General features: G+C 32.6%; 1 protein-coding gene across 50 annotated transcripts in view; it reads right to left on the reverse strand.

The window, feature by feature from the left end:
- Positions 1-830: 830 nt before the first annotated feature.
- Positions 831-22193, reverse strand: part of ADGRL2 (adhesion G protein-coupled receptor L2) — a 577862-nt gene continuing 556499 nt past the window's right edge. For 12 of the 50 annotated variants that reach the window (XM_063711525.1, XM_063711541.1, XM_063711531.1 and 9 more), the window contains 6 exons: positions 21391-21457; positions 13330-13421; positions 11313-11481; positions 8549-8677; positions 7911-8007; positions 831-2861 (listed from right to left, as the gene is read on the reverse strand). In XM_063711525.1, the coding sequence (XP_063567595.1) occupies positions 2107-2861; positions 7911-8007; positions 8549-8677; positions 11313-11481; positions 13330-13421; positions 21391-21457 (1309 nt within the window). In that variant the 3' untranslated portion in view covers positions 831-2106. Of the gene's footprint in view, positions 2862-3544; positions 3598-5040; positions 5059-5087; positions 5390-5916; positions 5999-6228; positions 6358-7910; positions 8008-8548; positions 8678-11312; positions 11482-12138; positions 12166-12446; positions 12492-13329; positions 13422-21390; positions 21458-22193 lie in introns of those variants that run through there. The other 38 variants (XM_054532529.2, XM_063711500.1, XM_054532536.2 and 35 more) reach the window with 13 other exon arrangements.

Below are 22193 nucleotides of genomic sequence, written 5' to 3' on the forward strand. Positions count from 1 at the left end.
AATGAGTACCATTCTCAGAGGATTGTTAAATCTGTTTGAGAACCTGGGAGGCGGAGGTTGCAGTGAGCCGAGATCACACTACTGCACTCCAGCCTGGGTGACAGAGGGACACTCTGTCTCAAATAAAAAAAATATATATATATATATATATAATATATAATATATATATGCACTTAATTTTTAAATCTCATTCCTTTTTAAATTCAAAAGGCATGTGTGTGTCCACATAAAAGTGATTTATAAGCTAGTGGTAGTATTTGAGAATTACAGAGAACCATTAAGCTTTAGAATAATTTTGTATAAATGCTTATGATACAAACAGAAAAAATTTATTTCTTGATATTCAATTATATGATTTTTGAACTTGGAGAAAACCTTTTCCAGGGTAATGAATATTGGTATTCATTATTCATTACATTATAATATAATGTCTGTAGGGATATTATAATCCTTAAAATATGTTTAAGAAATTTCCCAATACTGCTGAAAAATCAGTTAAAAAAATCAGTTAAAAACTTTTTATGATACCCACATTTGATGGCAGAACTTCCAACCCTTCTTTTTTTAGTCCTGGTACAATGCAACAAACACAAATGCTTTCAGAATATATCCCTCTTAAAACTTATCCAACAGATTTTGTGCATATGTAGTGGGCAATTGGAAGACATATATTCTTTTCAGCATAAAGAACAAACAGGCAACTTAATTGTATCCTTTCATATAGCCATGGACTTTGGTATGATGTTACTTAAACCAAGGTGGGAAGGGGTGGGAATGGACCAACATGTTAAAGCCAATTATGTATCATACATAAGAGTTCACATGTTAACTACTTGAAAAAATTCACATTTATTTACTGTCAAACCGTGTTAAACTTTACACTGGATATTAGTGATGGGCTCATTATTAACAGGTTTACACAAAGGGATGAAAAAAAGCAGAATTTTGCTGAAACAATTTACATTTCATTAGAACTTTATCATAAAATAAATTAATTACTAAATATAGGAAGAAGGAATATGGAAGAGTAATATTTATGTTTTATTTTATTTTTTTAAAAAAGAATAGGCACCTTTTGTTCACTAGAAAGTTTGTGAGAAGTGCCCAGTGCCCTCTTTGCCCTCTGTTCAAGAATAAACAGGGGTGACACACAATCTTTTCTAGATTTCACCACTTTTGTGCAAGGCATGGCATAACTGGCTTCAAAGAGTTTGTTTCTCCCCATAAAACACGTTCTTTTGGCAATAAGAAATTTAAATGTAAGTAATAAAGACTAACTTGTCAAAGCAGAACATTGTATACAGTGGAAAAGAAGTGAAAATGGGTAGAACTTACCATGACAAAGTATAAGAAAAAACATTTCATAACATGTGCAACCAAGAGCTTTTCACAATATTTTCTTCACTCTTTAAAATTATTTTAATGACAATTATATTTCAGTTGGACACAAATGTATTTATTTTACCCTAGCAATAGAACAAAATATAATTTCTTTAGCCATTTTTCATGAGAATAGTTCATTGTACAGTTGAGGAAACATATGAAATAAGGCCTGTGGCTTGATTGCTAGTGGTTAAGCATGTTTTCAATCTTTGCCTTAATGTAAAAGATTTGCAGTGAACTGCAAACTGATGCAGAATATCTCTCCTGCTTTTCCAAGTCTTGTCAGGAATAGTAAGGTACAGTAAATTTGTCCCACAGGATTTTAAAGCCTACGTCTTGTATATAATACAATGCAGGCCTACAAAAATGGTGCAGCCATATTTACAAATTTAGTTCACAGACTGCTGCAGTAAAATGGCTGGAAAGTTTTGTTTTGCTTGTTTCACAATTTCTCTAAACAGCAGCAGAATCTTAAAATACCTGGTTGGCATCTCTTTTCTTTGTAACAAATAATTCACTTTAGTATACTCTGTGTATATACAAAGTTTTTGTATGTTTTATAAAAATTCACAGAACTGCAAGGTTCAGTCATCTTTTTTACACTGGAGAACCACAGGTCAAGAGTCATCTCTTCAAGCAGAGTTTCAGGGAGCTGCGTCAGGCCAATGGTGTCTTTATTTATTAATACTTGCATGTGGCCCTTGGAATTCCTTAGCTGTATGATTAAAGACTTGTAACCAGCTGCATCTGTCCTTCTCTAACATCTCCTTCTGGAATACACCCTTCTTTGTTAATGGGGATTATATAACCATCACTATTGCCCCTGCTGATCTGGTAGCACATCTGAAGCTGATGGCCAGCTCCAAGATTTGGCATGCTTTTATAGTAAATGTCCTCATTCTCACTCCTCCTGGAGGGAGAGAGGTCTTCTTCCATGTCAGGGCTGCTCTCCGGATAGGGAGAGTCTCTAAGATTGGGCATGCTTGTATAAAGAGAGTCTCTGTTGGGGGACTGTAGGTGATCTTCAGCCTCTGCTGTCAGCTGGGAGACATAGCTGTCTGTTCCCTCGGACTTCACTTTCTTCTGGGGTTGGTACAGAAGGGAGTGAGTCCGCTGAGGAATAAGCGGTGCCTCGAGTTCTTTGTGATGGAGCTCCAGCCCTGGGTTGTCGCTGTGCATTAAAGATGAAGCATCTGCCACAATAGCATCATCTTCACTGCTGCTACCTCCAATCACAGGTTTGACTGGTAGCGTGAGCTCAAGGTTGTGAGTCTTGCTGCTGCCCCGTAAGTTGTTGTGCACTAACTCTGAAATGATCATTTTCTCAAAAGCAGTATCATTCAGACTTAGTCCACAGTCCACAACTTGCACGCTGTCATTATAGCCACTCTTGCGCAGCGAATAGCTGTTGTTAAAATTACCATTTAGCGGTAGAGTATCCATGGCACTTGTATCCCTGGCATTGTTCAGTGAATGTCCTGAAACAGAAGAGGGGGAGTTATCGTTACTGTCTCTGTTCTTTTCCACAGAAACTCTATTTCTTTTGTACAAAACTTTTTAATGTCGTTCAGGACAAAGTTGTATTTGAAAGCTAACACTTGAAAAGTGCCAGGCTTTCCCGCATTCCCAACTGTAAACAGTTGCAACCCCTTAGATAACAGGAAAAAATGTTAAAAATAATATTGTTTTCTAGGGAGGGAAAATGGCATACAGAGTAATACTTTATCAATTTCGGGAGACAGTACTTATTAATTGATTTTGGTCAAATCTCTGACACAAAGAAGACTTCACTCCATGCCCTTGCATAGTTAATGCAAAGCAATTCATTAGTGACATTTACATTTTAAAGTACAAGACTATGGTTTATAAAAATAAAACTAACAGAATTTGTCCTAAACAACACTAAATTAAAAAGGAGTAAGTCACAATACAAAACTGAAAGGCAAATGTACAACATAAACCCACATAACTGGCAAGCAACTTTATTTAAACAACATTCTAACATTTCCTTTTTCTGGAGATGAAGTAAAAAAAAGAATGAAAACATGGACAGATACAAAGAAGTCATGTTAAACAAAGACAGCCATCTCTCATACTGACTGGACCAGGGGCCCACAAGCACCATCCAACATCACGATAGACAGCAGGTGGAATGACTCACTTTGGACAACTCACATCATGTCTGTCTGCTCAGGCTATCTGGCCTAAGAGTAGCTGATATATAAAAGAAAGTAAAATGATTTATTGTAACATGATGAAGAATTTCTAAGCTTCTCAGCAACTTAGTCAGAGCAAGGGTTCAACAAATTAGATTACCAGCAATAGCAAGCCTTTTATTTTTCATTTAATATTTATTATTTTGAGTATTTGGTACTAATAATCTCTCTAATAGCAATGGCCCCAGGCTTCTAGTGGTCAAAGTTTGCCTGCAGCCCTGCAGTCTGCATCAGTCACAGTGACAGCACCGAATGAACCAGCAGAGTCCACTGTACAAGATAGGCCCACAGACACCACGGCCATGGAGGTCAAACGCAGAAATGTTAGAGATTTCTTAAGTATGGGTCACAGAAATTAAACCAAGAATAAATATTAACTATGGAATGGGAGAAGGGTGGCAGCCTTGACTAATATATTTTTATTTCTAAAGGAATGAAAGACTGGATAAGTCTGCTGAATACAGGAAAAGAGGTTTAGGAGGGGGAAAAAAAAACATGGTAACATGCTCTATTTGAATCAGAGTTGTATTTTCTACAGACACATAAACATGTAAACTAAGACATCACAGTGCTTCTCAAGCAAATGAAAAAAAAAAAAGTCAAGAGAAAATTAAATGGTCTGCACAATGGAAAGTTAGGTTATTCATTCTCAAAATCCTAGAGAAAAAAAAAATCACAGTCTACAGATAGGTCTGTAAAAAAAAAGAATGAAATGATGTTATTGAAATGAAACTGACCACTGTGAGGCTGCTGCATTGTATGCAAGGCTTGGAGGAGTTTAGGAAAAAATTTAATTCTTGGAAAAAAATACGAAATTTCCCGTTTTAGTGCTCACTCCACTCTTAAAGCTGCAGATATCCTAGAAAATGCAGTTTCCTTCAGAAAAAAAATATCTGTATTGCCTGACACAAACTTCATGACCAATAAATATGTGATCATTCTTGGGCAAATTATCATTAGCAGAAAAATGAGAAAATGAGAGAAGATTATATTTGTTAGTGATCTGTATTGTCTTAAAGACTGTCCCAACTTCCATATTTGAAAAACTGACAAATTTATATCATGTTCCATGTGCAACAAAATGAAATTGTGATAGTTATTTGTAAGGCTTCCTTTAACTTGGTAGACACAATTCTCTAGCTTCATAAATTCATGTTATGTGCTATAATCTTTATAAGATTATTAAAAAAAAACCATTTTGCACTTAAAGATATGAGTGACACATGGCTCACTTGCTAGCATTTTGTTTCCTCTGTAGAGGTTCACTGTTTTCAAAGATTTTCTTTTGTTTTATCATTGCTTGGTAAATACAACACTATATACTGGATATAATCCAAAAGGTCTTTTCTATGATATGCTGCAGATTTAAGCCATCTTTGACTGGTTTTGAAGAGGTATCTTTTTCTGCCCAAGTTCAGGTAATTCACTTGAAGATTTTCCACAGCCTGTAGCAAGATTACTGTGGGAATGCAGAAATGATAAGTCAATTATTAAGCATTTTGGTTGACAGTACTTCAGGCTTTATAGAGCAAATTATTTCAGCATTGCGTATACTTAAGTATGGACAGCATCTGCTACAGACCTCCATTACTGACAAAAGGCAGTACAGATGGATGTACTGTTTGAATTTGGTAATATTTTAGTTGCAAATTGTGAACCACTTGCCCGCTGAGTCTACTTCATGACTGCTAGTTATGTTTTAACTGTGCCCGTTAAAAATCATGCTGAAAAAATTTACATTTGATAGGCAAAGTTAAGTTTTACTCCCATACTTGTCTCTCTGTAGGTTGCTAGAGGAAAGCATAAGGAAAGTGAAAAAAAAACAAGAGAATGAAAAGAGAAGCTGCAGTTACATTAAAAAATAATTTTAAGAAAAAAATGGAAACGAAGTTCTGTGTTTAATTTAGTGGCAAATATTCATCACAAATAAAGATTATATGCTAGCAGTAATTATGTGAAAACTTTACCAAAATCATAAAAATTCTGTTAATATTAAATATATATATGCTTTTATTTAAAATAAGCTATTAAACAACATAGTAATATAGGATGGGTTAGTGACAATCTTTCCCCCTCCCCCAATTAAAAACTATAGGTATAAGCTGACTAATATTAACTTTATTCTGAAATTTTTCTTAAGAAAAAAGAAAACTACCATAAAGCTGCACTATACTATAGTTTGGATATACTGATAGGCTGAATGTGGTTTTCTATAGCTAGGCATCCAAATTATCTTCATTAGCTAATTCATTCCAGAAGCAAATTTTGTCAGCAAGCTTTAGAATTAACTGAACAGTATATTATATAGATAGGATACCTCTAAATGATATAAATCTTGAAGATGGGCTCTCAGACCATGTGATGTCAGTCCTGTAATAATATATTAAGATTTATGCCACCTGTGTTAAAAACATGGATCATTATTGTAAATACTATCATGACTGAGCTTTTACTATAATATAGTGCAGTTTTAGAAGCCTGGCAGAGGCAATACCGTAATTTTTTTTAACTGAGAAATTAAGAATGTAATAACAAATATATGACAACTTGAATATTTTAGAAACAGGGCAAAGATCATAGCTCTGTTTAGCAGCAAAGAAAGGTAGTTTTATTTGTAAGTAAAGCACACCTGGTGAGTTAAATACAGGAGCTGAAGGGGCATTACATACAACTGTTTCAGCGAGCAATGTGTTATAGGGGTTGTTAGTGCCGTGGGGTCGAAGAAGAGGGTTTGTTAGTAGGTAATTGCCAGTCATTCCTAAAGTAAAAAAAAACAACAACAAAAAACAGAAAAAAGTACATCAGTTTCTTATTTTAGCGTTACAGTTGTAGTCAACTATTTTTTTATATTCATCAAGGGTAGTGGACAAGTTGGCAATAGAAAATCTGTTGAAATGTTCTGACTGTATTTGAACTACTAATTTGCAGGAGAGAAGGGAGAGGGAAGTTAAATTTCAGTAATTCACAGGTGCTTTCTAAATCCCCCAAGTAAACACCTGCTGAGGATGACATTTACTAATTTATACAAAAGCACTGTTAAACAAAAATGGCAATTAAATGCATAGAGATCAACATTATGTTTCAAGATGTTACTGCTTAATATTAAAAACGTAACCACTGAGGCCCAGAAGAGGGAATCTCAAACTTTCAGAATTTACAGGTGTGGGATTATCCCTCATGAAAACATCTGTGTTAATACCAACTGAGCAGGAGGAAAAACAACTTTCACAGACAGGTAGAAAGTATGACACATTGCAAAAAGCTTCTCTTAGTAAATGCAAAAGCACACATGCTGAGAAAAAAAAAGACTATACAATGAATTATTAGATCATTCACAAATTCTATATAACAAGAATTTTCATTATGTAATGTTATTTGCCAGGTTTCAAAAATGAATCATTGAATAATGCATTTACTTTTTGATAGCCAACAGAATGAAGTAAAATACCAAAGCAACAGAAGAAATGCACATCTTTCATTCTAACTGACAAATAACAAACTTTTAAATACTTACTGATTATGTTTTGCATAGCTAAAGTAATTTGGATAAAAATATCTTAAAATTCAGGTTAGTATTGCTACCACTCATACACCTTTTTCCATTTTAAATGAGAATCTCACTAGAACAATGTCAACAGTTTAAAATGTCATTGTATTTCATTGTAATAAATTCTAACTTGTATTACATATCAGTACATATCAAACTGAAAGTAGCATGATAAATTACCTTTCCAAGGATATATACAATACCATATAATTTTTCATACTGAATTGGAATGTATTAAGCTTTTATTCAAGAATACATGTGTGTGCATATACTCTTTTCTAAATTACTTCATTTCCTAGCATATTTTAAGAACTATATTTAAGAACTATATTTTAAGAACTAAATTTAAAGATGCCACTGTAGATACATCAAAAAATACAGAAAAAATTACTTAATAAACTTTCATGTATTTTTGTTTATGAAGATTTACTACACGTTTTTAGCATTTATTTTTCACTTTTTGAAAGAAAGGTTAAAAAAGTTCATAATTTCCATGGTACTGTTTCATGTGAATAGTAACTATTCTAATTTTATCAATGTTTTATGAAGAAAACTTTCATAAATGTCTTGGTCAGAAAGGATAAATCTGTACTCCCTAAGATAATATTTTTAATCTGTGGCAAGGTATATTTTCAATAATTACCTTCAAGCCACATCCTGTTAATGCGGTTTAAAATTATATTTCTTACATTACATTATTGAATAAAAGGAACTTATATGTACTTTAATAAATGGTAATAACTCAAATTTTCCTGATAACTGACCTTGATTAAGTGTTGAAGTGCTATTGATGTCACCTGAGATAAAAGAAGATTCTGATTGTTTTCTCACAGTATCATTCCACATTCTTCTTATACGACTCTATTAATACAAAACAGCAAGACAAATATGTTTTGTTAGTTTCCCCAAACTTACCTTATTAAAGACATACAAAGATTTACCCTAAACAACCTATGTAGGATTATCTGGTGGCCTTTTAAAGAATGTGTGTTGTTTCTGGTCTAAAACTAACAATATCTATTGTTTATTTACTAAGCAACTAAGGGGTTATTTAATCCTCCACTCTTAAAAACATGTTATTTTATGGTCTTTCTTTAAAAAGTGGAGATCACTGATCATTCAATATATGTTTATTGAGTGCCTGCATTGTGCTATATGGCCTTAGGCTAAAAGACGATTACGACACACTTCTTAAATAACTCTCCACAAAAAAGGACGTTCACATATAAAGAAACACTGAAGAAATGTTTAAGAAGACATTAAAACCAAAATACTAAAAAAGCAAGTATTTGCTATCTAGATCATTATAATGAGGAGACAATTAGTGCATCTGAACAGAACATGTCTCAGTAGGCTTTCTATAAATAAGGTTAATTAAAGATGCTGTCAAACTCTTTGTTACCTGTGTGCCAGAGGAATAGCGAGCACTGGTTCTGGTGGTTGATGCCTTCACTGAACTGTGGGGACTCTCAGTTGGGAGGCCTCCACAGCAGTATGAGTGTCTGAAGCACTTGCCATATTCTTTTCGTACCTGCATTGAATAATCACAAGACCAAGGGATTAATATGAACACACTTGCTTCTCTCTCCCTAATTAAATGAACAGTGAAGACAACCGAAAAGAATTAAAGTTCCACTAAGACTTATCTGTGGAGAAAATAAATTGAACTTGCAAAATCAAGTTCAGTTAAAATTACTGGAATAGTAATCAGAAAAGTATCTCTGTCCACTAGACTGGCTAGTAGAATCTTTAAAATGTGATATAACATGTAGACATACTCTATATCCTGTTATTATTATATAAATGTTAGTTATTAAATAATAGCAATATATTTATAGTTTTATTCTCTTATATATTTAGTAACTCCAATTTTTTATGCTAAGAAAACGGAACAAAAAATTTAGTATTTTCCTTGCTTAATTACATTTAACCACTCTGTAATTCAGTCATTTGAGTTTTATATGCTTCATGTCCTCTTAGGTAGGTCAATACAGAAACCTCTTTTGCTGGATTGCATAGTTCTGCGGGTAACCTCTTTATAATGACAAGACTACTTTGGCACAAGAATAAAGAAAACAAGTACTTTGATACATTTGCCTCTAATTAGGAAGGAATGTTTTCTTCATTTTCTGATGTGTCTAGCTTTAACATTTGGTGTAGAGAGTCTAAGATGTCTATTCACTTCATTAGCACACAAGGGAACTATTTATGCAATTTCCATTCACATTAATGAGTTACCCATGTAATTTCCCTTTTCCCCTGAAGCCTGAATATATGAATGCAAAAAAAAAGTTGTTAGGTCTAAAAAAAGTTTCAACTAAACTTTAAAAAGTGAACTCCAAACAACTGCTAAATAATAGGGCCCCATCTAAAGCAGTGGTACAGAATTAAGAGGGAGAGGGTGCTGCTGGACTGTTGCAGCTATACCGGCATATACATGTTTTCTTGTGGGTTAGAGCCAGACTGTGAAATTACAAGACAGACAAGAAGAAACTGCATTAAGAAAATATTTTTTCTAATAGGTTACAAAAACACTCAAAGGCTTTTCCTCAACTCAGAAGTCTGTGTGCAGTAACTGCCTGGAAAGACCATGACTTTGACACTTATTCCTTGCAAAATTAGAAAATTAAAAATCAGTAGATGGCCTTTTAAATCTAAGTGCACTTGCATTTTCATCTTTTTAGCTTTATTTAATTATATCTATTAAAACAAATAACAATGTGGTTGAGGCTTCAAAGCATTTTCTTGGCCTAAGTATGCTCATTGAAGCAGTTAAAAACCATGATTTTAACTTAACCATTTTGTATCATATTCTTAACAACTCATCCTGGCGCACCCAACTGGATGTATCCGAGACAAAGTTATACTTCTTTTGAAGTATAACACAATGCATTTAAAATGTAATTGTTAATCTAAAAAGCGTAAGAGACTCTCCTGTTCCATTTAATACACATAACTATATGAGGAAATAATGACTACCTCACTCCTTTCCTGCTATGTCTATGATTTGTATCAAAGATGTTTGGTACAACAGCACAAAAATTATGAACATACAATAATATGCCTGTATATAAAATGCTCACTTATATAGGAAATATATAAAAGCCAAAGTAATTACTAATGTTTCCCCTGTACAATGTTTAGAAGTTAAAGTTCATTGTTATTAAATAACACATCATACCTCACAAAAAATTTCAACACATTTAATGGGTGTTAACTGCTATCAAATGCTGTATAACCAAGACAATGGCAATCAAAATGGTATTTTATCCAAATAATGCCTTCCAGTGTTGGTTTTGCCTAATGCCTATATTGCTGTGAATGTACATTATCTGTCAGTATTGCACATTCCACTGTCATTATCTCAAAATTATAGCTTATTCAAAACTGATGGAAGTAACAACACTATCATCTTGTCAGGACTGAAAACATAATAGCTTTCACTTTCACAATTCTATTTCTCTGTTCAATTTAGTGAGCAACTAGTAATAACAGAATAAAACGACTACATTAGATATGTAGGCAGAGAAAGGATGATACCCAGTGAAAGGTATGGAAATTTTATACTTAAATAGCACCTAAGCAATTCCCTTAGGTTTACATCTTCTTGCTACAGATTAAAGCTTTTCATCTGTAAGTTTTGAATCATTTTTGCTGACTCCACTTAACATAAAATCAGGACAAAATAGTAAGTAAGATGTAAGGTACTAATTATTGATTTTTAGATCCTTCAAAATTACTCAAAAGGTAACATTAATTTTTTGTATGTCTGGTGCTTTAAAAATTAACATCATTTATCCTTATACTCAATTTCATTGTGAACCACTGCAATGCCTTTAGTGAGCAAAGAATCAGTTTTATTTAACCTTTTCTTTTACCTTGTATACCCTTTGTACCTAGCATTTTATAGACCCTATGAGCAAGGAAGAAATCTTAACCTAAGTATCTAGTTTATAACATTCCCAAACTGAGATATAAAAGATGACTGGTATTATTTTATAGGTGAAACCTAAATTTTCAGACAGGTATGAAAATTAACTTATAATTAAAAATATGATGCTCTTTAACAACATGCCAGATGTGACTTAAAATATTCTTTATTATATCTATTATATTCAAATCAAAGAATCAGTAACCTGAGCCCCTAGGTGTTTTCAATTACTTACTTTCTTTTGGAGAGCACAGTGAAAGATGAAAATGAACACTCCCTGGAAAGCATTAAATATGGTGAAGAGATATGCCATCACAATAGTCTCCTCATTAATAAAAAGCAACCCAAAGGACCAGGTGAGGCCAAGAAGACAGAGAAGAGCGAAAGCGCCAAGCACCCAAGACCTGGAAAAATAAAGTGAACTTTTTTAACAGGTTCAATGAGCAAAAAACACGCATCATGCTTAAATGTTAACATATCAGTAGTAGCAGTTGACTTTCTCTATGTTCACATTCAAATTCAACAGCATTTTGGCTTTAACCTTTCACTGATTAAGAAAGAACAATAGCATTTAGTACTGCAGCCTCCAGTGAAAACAGCAACAGCAGGTATGACCTTTTCTTATTCCAGAATAAACAGAGTATCAAAACTATATTAAAATACAAGGTGTAACATATCCCCTATGACTTTGTCTTTTATGTGCATTTTGATAAAAGAAATTAAGGAGTGCTTAATTAATTTACTCCTGTATTTTTATTCCTGTGGTGTACTCCCATGACGCTGAATAATGTGACACATATAGAAAGGTTAAATGGCAGATAATCACTTAACACCTAAACTTCAGATTCTAATGAACTAGTCTTAGGTGAACCTAAGGTTTTATAACTAAAGCACGAAGAAGCCTAGATGAAATGAGACAAAAACATGAGAACAACTTCAAAATAAAATAATTTTGCAGAGATTTCATCATGAACAGCTTAAGAAGAAAAGAACTGTAGAAAATAGGACGGAATGAGAAGGATTTAAAGTCAGTGCATTCCATGTCTAACTAATGATCTTACTTGATAAATGGCTTATTATCTTCATAGCTAGAAAGCATTATAAGCAGAAAAGAGAAACAAAATTATTAGACAGAATTAAAATAGAAAGTAATAAGAAAGCATTTATATATTTTATAAATTAGTCAAAATTAAAGTCAAAATGCAGAGGCAAGCAATTAAAAAATAAAGGCATATTATAGTTTAAAAATACTATAGCAAATTAGGTATTTCAAAATAATTATAAAAATTAAGGGCAATTCATGATATTGACGGATTTGTAAAAAATATAAATCATGCCATAAATTTGTTAATGTAGGGTTCTACCTTACCCAGGTAAGTCCGTATTATAGTAGCCATCACAAACACGGTAATTACTGGTGTAGATGAGAAGACAGAAAGAGGAAAAGGAAGAAAAGAGAGAGATGCTAAAGATTAGCTCTCTCTCTTACCATGCAACATGCAATGAAGCTGGCACTAACCTATCTAAAACATCTAATTAAAAAAAAATTCACCCTTACTATAGATCTGCCATTTTTGACATTAAAAATAGTATTTTTTACAATCACATTATAACCAACTTGAATAAAACCTTCTCAAATTCTAAATTAAAAGGCTCACATATTTTAAAGGTAACTCTGAAAATGTTTCCATAAGATGATTTAATGAACAACAGCTATCATTTTTTGTTAATTAGATAGCATTTTCTCCATTGACAGAATATTGCAGCTTTTATTCAACATTAAGATAAAGTAAATATTTGTTTAATTAGCATGAAAACAACAGATAATCTTCAAGTTAACAATAGTAATAGAGTAAATTCTCTTAGGAAAACAGGATTAGGAGTGGAAACTACTCAGAATCCTTAAAGCAAAAAGTCATTTAACAAAACAAACTTAATATAATCATATCAGCCATGCAAATACAAAAATCATTTTGAACTGCATTTTAAATTCAAATGAAATTGCTACAGTGATATGGAATCTCCACGAAGCCACTGAAACAATTTATTGGCTCTAGATCAAGACAGCAATTATTATCTAATTTTTGACCAGTGTCGGTGATACAGTAACACTGAGATTCAACTTGAGGGCAGTAAAACTTCATTCTGAATAATTTCTACAGTTGATAGAAGGTAGAAATCCCTGTGTTCCCTGTGGAGAGTATCTTTTACTTAGTTTGTCAAGTATTAAAATTAAAATACAAAATACTTACTTAATGTTTTCCAACCTGCTAGAATCTGGTTTCAAAGTGTTTGAATGCTTCACCATTTTGCACAATGTGATCACCAAGAAGATAATATTTAGCTGTTGTAACAAATAAAGAATTAGACCACAATGAACAAAGAGCTGAAAAATGAATACTTCTTGCAAATTTATCAATCCATGCTTATATGGAAGATATTGATATAATTTTTTTTATGTATGCAATGATCAAGTTGAGTCTACATAAAAAATACTCTGGCTATGTATGATCAATTCTTTAATAGATCATTTGACATCAAATTGCAACCTCATTAAGTCAGTATTATGTGGTAATGATTAAATAAATTAGAAAACCTAAATTAGTTTCTTTAGCTAGATGTACTTCAGGGCCTAAAAACCATCTGATGGAAACACTAAAGTGAATTCCTTAGAAGGAGCATTTACATAATGTACATCATGTAATCTACAAAATTGCTGGGTTTGGAACCGTAAGTCTTGGCTGTGAGTCTAGCTCTTGATTTTGACTGATTAAATGAGGATAATAACATCTGTCCAATCTATTCATAAGGCAATTGTGGGGATCAAATGAAATAACATATGATAAACGTTTGTTACATGAAGTAAGATAAAGTTTATATAGGTATGTTTTGCCATTTAACTGTTAAAAGCCATCAGTCCTTTTTTTCTATGTCTCTGTATTGTAAGGAAGTAGATACATTCTGACAAAAGGCTGTTTTGAGTCCTTCTAAACATTCAGCTATGCAAAGAATCTAGGTGCAAACAAAAGCAAAATGAGGAAGATGGAATCTGACAAGAAGGAAAGTGAGTGGATTCTAAGAGGTCAACATGAGCTTGCTCAGAGGAAAAGGAGCTGTGTTTTGACTGAGAGACAAAGGTTGATAATTTGCATTTGTTTCTACAGACACCTGGCAGAATGTTGGAAGAGGCGGCAGTTCCATTTTTATGCTCCAAAAATAGAACTAAGCTACATTGTTCCCGGATTTTTTTTGCCATTTTATTTTTAGATTATTTTTTAAAAGGAAAAAAAAAAGTCATTTTGTGAGCTTTACATTACTTAAGAGAATACCAGAAATAGTATATTCAGAAAAAGACCCATTTCACCTATTATAGGTAAGGATGAATTTAATTCCTTGTTGCAGATAATCAGCATAACTGTGTTACAGTAACATGATCATTTTTACTGAGTCACAATATCACATGATCAAATGATAACACTATTTTATTCATCTTTCACTAGTTCTGATTTTATAATTAGGAAAAGTAATATAGGGCAATAAATAAAAATTTCCAAGTCCTTCCTAATGATGAGTTTAGGAGCAGAGCTAAGGAAAGCGTTAATGTAGGCTGTGTATCTATGAAGTCAGTTTGTCCACTGTGCCCTATGATTTCTCTTAGATGGAGAATTCCCTTTTAAAGGATAAATGAGGTCAATGGGCAACATTTTACAAGCGTTGGCAGGTAACATTCTGTCCTTTGATGTTAATTACTTAAGGACAAAAACAGTTCTTTGTTTAAAAAAAAAATTAATAATTTCTTAAAATACATCTAGAGAAAAAGTAAATACAATTGTAGAAACATTATCTGGCTTTATTTTCCGTAACATTCTAGTTGGTCACAATATAAATAAATGCTTGAATTTTCGGAGATGTTACAATATGACACATTTCATTCAACAAATATTTCTTGACCTTGTTCCATACAAGGATGTGCTTATTGTACTATGGATGAGGTAAGATACAATTTCTGCCTTTGAGAAATTAGAGGTCCTTTGGTAGTATAGTACATATCTGATTAGGTTTTTAAAGAATCATGGTAAAGTGTATCTCTAATTTTTTTTAAAGGCAAAAATTAAGAGTGTTTTTTTTTTTAAATTTTATGCAACATTAGCTTTAACTAGTAAAATTCAAGAATGGTTAAAAACAAGAACTCTATAAACATCCTAAAAATAAACAGAGAAATCAAAACCCAAGTAAACAAATAAACTGACTGTAATAGGTAAGATGGCTCCTTTGCAGATTCACAATTAAAATCCTTTAAATCGTTCTCCCTTTGTTTGTGACCCTTTGTTTTTGAACGGCCTGATAAGAACAATTTACTTTCTTTTATCCCAAGCTTCTGAACATAAGGGTTTTTTTTCCTTGCTCTTCTTAAACAATTTCCTGAAGTGTACAGGACCATAATTTGGTGTTCATAATTTTCTAAGCATATTAATTATTCCCTTGGGAACAAAGTATTAGTAGTACGAAAACATTCTGGAAAGAAAGAAGTTATTTATCCACTACAATGTATAAAATTTATAAGGAAACTAAAAAATGCGAATGTGGAAAAATGTGAACATATAAAGTATTATATTGCAAAAAGAAGAGGAGTAGAAAATGATAAAATCTTAGAAGTGAACTCAGAAGAAATATTTTTCAATGGTAAAAATCAGGGACAACTTTCCAATAAAACTGACATACTAAAATGAAATCTACCAATATAAAAATACAATTAAGACTTAAGTATGATAAAGTCATTCTTCCTAGTTAATACTAACCAAGGTGAATATGCCATAGAAAACTTATCTCAATTAATCCTTTAAAAACAGACTGTTCAATGCATTTCTCCTCTTTTGCTCCCCTCACTTAACTGAGGTTTTTAACATTGCACGTGTTTAATGTATCTTTCTAGTTACATATACAATACATTCACAATACAAGTTCAGAAAATAAAGAAAATTACAGAGGAAAAATACAGCTACAATCCTATATCCAGTGGTAGCAGGCAGCACTTGTATACCCATTTTACAAATAATTGAGATGTGTCCTTCCAAAGATTACTTAGCTACTATATTGTCAGGGCTGGGATTCAATATACTGTGGTCTGGGCTCTACAGCCCACAGACTTCCCAACAAAATTAACCAACTTATTCTGGGTGAAAAGATTAGAAGTCTCCTAACAAAGATATACTAAGTCTATATTTAAAAGGTTCCATTTCTATAAAAAGTAATCCAACTTAAAAATCACTAAGAGATGAATGAATTGAAGATAAATAAATTAACATATAAAATACTGCCTCAAAGAAATCCTATTTATGTTATTTACATATTAGGTATGCTAATCAAATGACTTCTGCCTGATGGATTTGCCGGAATTAACTAATTCTCCATTTCCTTTGTAAAACACTACCATCCCACAATCAGCAACCGGCCATGCTTCTCCTCCCACTAGTCAAACTGCATGCTTCACAACAGTTAGTTGCATTTTTTCTAAACCTGTTTATGTCATTTATACTTTTACATAGCTAAATATCACATAAGCTCATAAATCCAAGTGCAAATGTAAGAATAAAATTTTTTAAAGCTGTTTCTAACATACTTAAAATGGAATGTTTTAAAAGATTTGAAAGTGAGTTTCCTTAAAGACAACTAAAAGTACTGGAAAAATAATCATAACTTTGAGGGATCTTTGCGCTCCAATTACAAGTGTCTGAATTCTCCAACTTGAAGAAACTGAAAATAAAACTTTTAGCTAATGCACTAATATCTAGATGTAAAGAAATTTATAGTTAAACCCAACACTAACTTAGCCTCTGAAACATGACTTGAAAGCATACAAATAATGAGGCAATGGTATGTGGAAGAGGACAAAATATCATCATTTCAAGACAAATTAATTATGAAATAAAGCATATGACATATTATAAATCGTAAGATGGCAAAATAATACTGAATAAGATTTTTCTTTTTCCCATCTCAATAAAAAAATTTCACCAATACATATTATTTACTAGTCTTATTAGAGAAATACAAAATTTTTATATCATTTTGATGCTCAACAATTTATGTTACCACCAACATATATGACAATAAAATATCTTCTGGAATTAAATAGAACATACACTGAAGCACAGATACACTTTTAAAAATCTGGTTTTACAGTTATCTTATTTTCTCCAATGTTAAAAAAAATGTAACGCTAAATTTTAGTTTGATAGAATAAATATTGTTGCTGCAATCTTTTTCAGGAGGCAAATACATTCTGATAATTACAATTTTGCAGGGGAAAATATTCCAAAAATTTTTTCCCTTTTCTTACTTTTTTCTTGTTTTCTTAAAATACAACTGGGGAAATGAGAACAAGAGGCAGAGGGGCAAATACACACATCTTTGATAAAAATCTGTAGTCATTTTAAGACAAAAAAGGTAGGTTTCAAATAAACCACTGGCTGCAAGTCTTAGTTCCTTTCTTCTTTGCATTTTTCTCACAACATAAATGGCTCTTTCCATCCATATACTTCTGTGCTTTCCCCTCCTCCCCCGCCCCCACCAATTATAATAAGTGATTTCTTTCTCCTCCTTACTTTTACTTTTGCCCAATTTATTTTTCTGCCTTTGATACACGTTTACAAAATAAATCACAACCATCAAACATGGTATTTCCCCTATTTCTCAGTGGAAGGCAGGCAAAGAGGCAGGGAGAGAACAATGTCTCTGCCAACCAATTGCTGCTCTTCTCCCTTGAATTCCAATGCAGCCACTCTTTGACCCTCTTGCTCTTTGTTTTTTCTTTTCAGTGTAAATACTACGAAGTTTAAACATAATATTTTGGCATAGGTTGAAATGCTGCATGCATCAGTGAGAAAGGAAAAAGGTGGAGTTACAGCTGCGCACACAAACATTTGTCTAAACTTGGTAAGTACATGCAGTTACTCAATTATCCACACAGAAGCCACTACTATTAAGTATAGGCTATTAGGATTGTGGTACATACATATGACAACCCACCAGGCTAAATGTCCATGCTAATAATTAATTCTGGAGATGAAACAACTCATACAAGAATCAGATTTTAGCTTAGCTCTGGGCGTGTGTGTGTGTGTGCAGGTGTGTGTGTACAGGTAAATAGATGGCTATCTCTTAAGAGAAATCTCTGTTGAGTGAGAACAAATCAAGAAAAAAAAAAAATTCCCTATTCAGCCAAAAAAGAGTAAGTCATCAAACTGGGACATTTTTTTTTTCTCTCCCACTGACAAAGATCATTCTTTTACCTATGCCCAAATAATAATTTCATAAATTTCATAAATTATTATTTATAATAATCCACCAATATAATTTGCTGATAAAATTCAAACTGCTTAATGATATGGCACAGCTAAACATCACCCATATTGATGAACACAAAAATACAAAGAAGTTTAAAAAAAGAAAAAGGCACCACAGATTACAGGAGTGCACAGTTTGTTTTATGGTCATGAACCTGCTCAATTGAATCACATCCGTCTGAGCTTAGCAGCTTAAAATTCATTCCACAGCTTGCAGTGCTGACATGGATATGATAAGACAGAAGAACAGAAACATCACTCTGAAGTAACCTAGCTGAACTGCACATGTTCTGACCCTTTTTGTCCTCCCTGGAGCTTTTGCTACCCGGCAAATGCAACTCTAAAGCTATACTTGTATCTCCAGATCTTTGCTGTTAGCCAAGCAGAAACCTATTTCTCCCTGGGACTAGCAGCCAGAGAGGTGTTCTCTGAAGAAGACTTCTAAATGAGTGTGTGAGCTGAACTCTTACTGAACTGAATTAATTATTAACGATGCAGATGGAGCTGTCCAAATGATAAGAACAGCTCCTGACGTGTCATGATCCAAGCTTTCATTAAACCATTTCAGGCATACTAATGGTTTCCCACTGCTCATTACTTACCAGCCACTTTTCTCATAGATATAATAACTCTAGTGCCTGTAGGCAAGACATTCTATAGAAATGCAGAAGTAGGAAGCTTTATCTTCCTTAGCATACTATTTTTCTTCATAGATTATTATTTAGAATGTACACCTATTTAATACAACTAAGTGAAACAGTTTCAATTCAGAAAAACTGAAAATGCAAAGCTATACTTTCTAGGAATAGCAATAGGTAATTTTTGTTATGGGAATATTCCTTAAAAGGATAGTATACAATACAATCTATATTATTAAGATTTGTGCCTGAATTGAGTTTTAAATGTCTTATCATCACCAGAGGGAGATATATATATATATATTTTTTTTTCCCACACATGCTGTATAATCATATCATATCTCAATTTAAGTTAGATATTCTTTTGCAAGATGCTGTTTTGTACTCCTCTACCACTTTTAATCTTTCTCTGTTGGGAAAATTAGAAAGCAAAGCAATTGCAGGAGAATTCCAACAAGATCTGTACTGGGATTGCTACCTACTGGGGTTTGTGTTTGAGAATGCTGTTGAAAAAGCCATTCACATCTCAACCTGAAGGATTTGGTAGAAGACAATAATGACAAGACTTATAAAGTAATAGTGTGCTCTACTATGAATGAACAACATAATAAAATGTCCTTTACCCTTTTTTCTTACTAAAAGCTGAGTATGTTGAAAATTAACTTCTTTTGCTAATTGAAATGTTTTTTAATGATCTAAAGTCAGTACTTATCTTCACAGATATCAAATAAATAAAACTACAGTATAAAAGGAGTAAACACATGATAGCCTCATAGGCCAAATATCCTTAAAGCAGTCTTTACATTTTTTCAACATATGTGTTTGACGAACGTCTTAGGGGAAAATGGAAGGTTATGTCTTCAAGGATCATACCTCTTCATGTCAGCCATTGAACTCTAGATAGGCTTAGGCTGTGTTAACATGAACACCAAGAACAAAAACTTGGGCAATCATCGGATTTAATAATTCTGATGAGAAATCAGCTTTCCCAGGAATACTTGAGAATGTTTTACTGGTTTAATTCATACAGGCATTCATCTCAAATTTTCATTTCACTTTGTATAAGTAATTGTGTAAAATAATTAATTTTAATGACAAACAAATATACACTTGAAGTGGTTTTAAGTTTCCTTCAAGTACTAAAAGTTTTTCTCAATTTCATGAAACACTGCTTAACCATGAAAAGATCCAAAGGAGCTCATTTGTGTTATGTTTTTGAAAAAAAAAGTAAGAAAAACTTCTTAAAATAGGAAGTATTTATGTTTCCTTTTCAGAGTTAATAACACCATTTCTCACCATAGTGCTACAATACAACTGAGCAAGTTTCTTTTTTTTTTTTTTAGACAGGGTCTCGCTCTGTTGCCCAGACTGGGGTGCAGTGGTGCAATTATAGCTCACCGCAGCCTTGTGCTCCTGGGCACAAAAGATCCTTCTGCCTCTGCCTCCTGAGTATCTGGGACTACAGGAATGTGCCTCAACACCGAACTAATTTAAAAATATTATTGTAGAGGGGAGGTCTTGCTATGAAGCCCAGGCTAGCCTCTAACTCCTTGCCTCAAGTGATCCTCCTGCCTCAGCCTCCCAAAATACTGAGATTATAGGTGTGAGCCACCATGTCCAGCCCTGAGTGAAAGTTTTAAATACCAAAGTCTAGATACTGTAGCTACACTCCTTTATTTCAACTATATCTCAACTGTAAGGGTAATATAAGATGTTTAAAAATATCTTAATGTCATTATCCTTGACTTGTATCAAATTCATTTAAAAATAGTATTTCTTAAACTAGTATTTTCATTTGGTATCTTCAGTCTTATAGAAGTAATTTTATTTCTAATAAATTTTAAGTTGATTTAATAGTCATTCGTTAACGCAAGCTTAAACAACTTTTTATATACTAAAAAGAATTGAGGATGTGGATATTCATTTAAAATTCACTTAAAATTAATTCATTAGAATTACATAGTAATTCATTAAATTACTATGTGGAAACTAAGATAATAAAAATTAAGGTAATATTCTTTCACTTTCCTGACATATTCATTTAATTTATAACATGGCCTACATGTAAGCATATTTTTTAGATTATGATGTGATATTTTAGCTTATTAAATTAGAAATGAGAAAAAGTACTTTTTAGAGTAAAGATTTTCAGAAATATTAATTAGCAAGTTTATAAAAAATATTTAAAATATACTACTATCCTGTGAGACAGGCATATTTATAAATCTTTGTATAGATAGATAAACAAACAGTAAAACAAATTATCCTTGTTTGAATAGCACTGCTAAAGCAGCAAGCTAAAAAGCAAGGAAAAACAGAATCTGCTTACCAGAATAATGAAGGTAACAGGTCCAATGAAGCTCCATATAAAGTAGTTATCAACATGAAGCCAGCAACTATTATGAAAAGAGAAGAATATGCATTAGTAGTTTCTATGGAACCTCAACATCACAAGGAAAATAGGATTTTAAAAACCTAACAAACAAAACTATCTTTACATTTGCCTTTGAAGATTCATTTATCATGTGCAAGACCTCTAATAATTCTGAGTTGGCTTTGACTTAACAAAGGATGGTAATTTATTTACTTCAAGCTGCTGGTTTTATATTTGATAAAAGCATACAAAATCGTGCTTGTATGGGAAAAAGAATAAACACCACTCCACCACTGAATCCTTAAGACTTCTGACTTCCCTAAGAAAGACTTGAAACTCAATATTGCAAATTGTCTCATCATTTTAAAGTCCTACATATAATTTTCAAAATTTGCCTTTCAGATCTGTCTGAGCTAAAGTGCTTAACCCTATGGAACCTAACATAACCCCCCAAAAATGTTCAGATGTTATGTTTGTTGCAAAAACAGTGTAGCAGAAATATAATACCTCCACTAGGAATGGATAAATGCTAGAAAAGGAAATCAAAGCACAGAACTCACACAGTATTAGAGTAAATGATGCATAAACTTATTAAGACAGATTTTACTTAGTGGTTCATTTTTCATATAACATGGAATCCCCACTGAATTTCTTTTATTTGTCTTTCATCATCTGTACAGTCAAAAAGCTTTCTTTAGTCCAAAGAATCTTTATATAACTAATTTTATCAAAGGAAAAAAATAAACAGAATTGGAAGG

This window comes from Pongo abelii, chromosome 1 (genome assembly GCF_028885655.2).
Source record: "Pongo abelii isolate AG06213 chromosome 1, NHGRI_mPonAbe1-v2.0_pri, whole genome shotgun sequence".
Taxonomy (NCBI): domain Eukaryota; kingdom Metazoa; phylum Chordata; class Mammalia; order Primates; family Hominidae; genus Pongo; species Pongo abelii.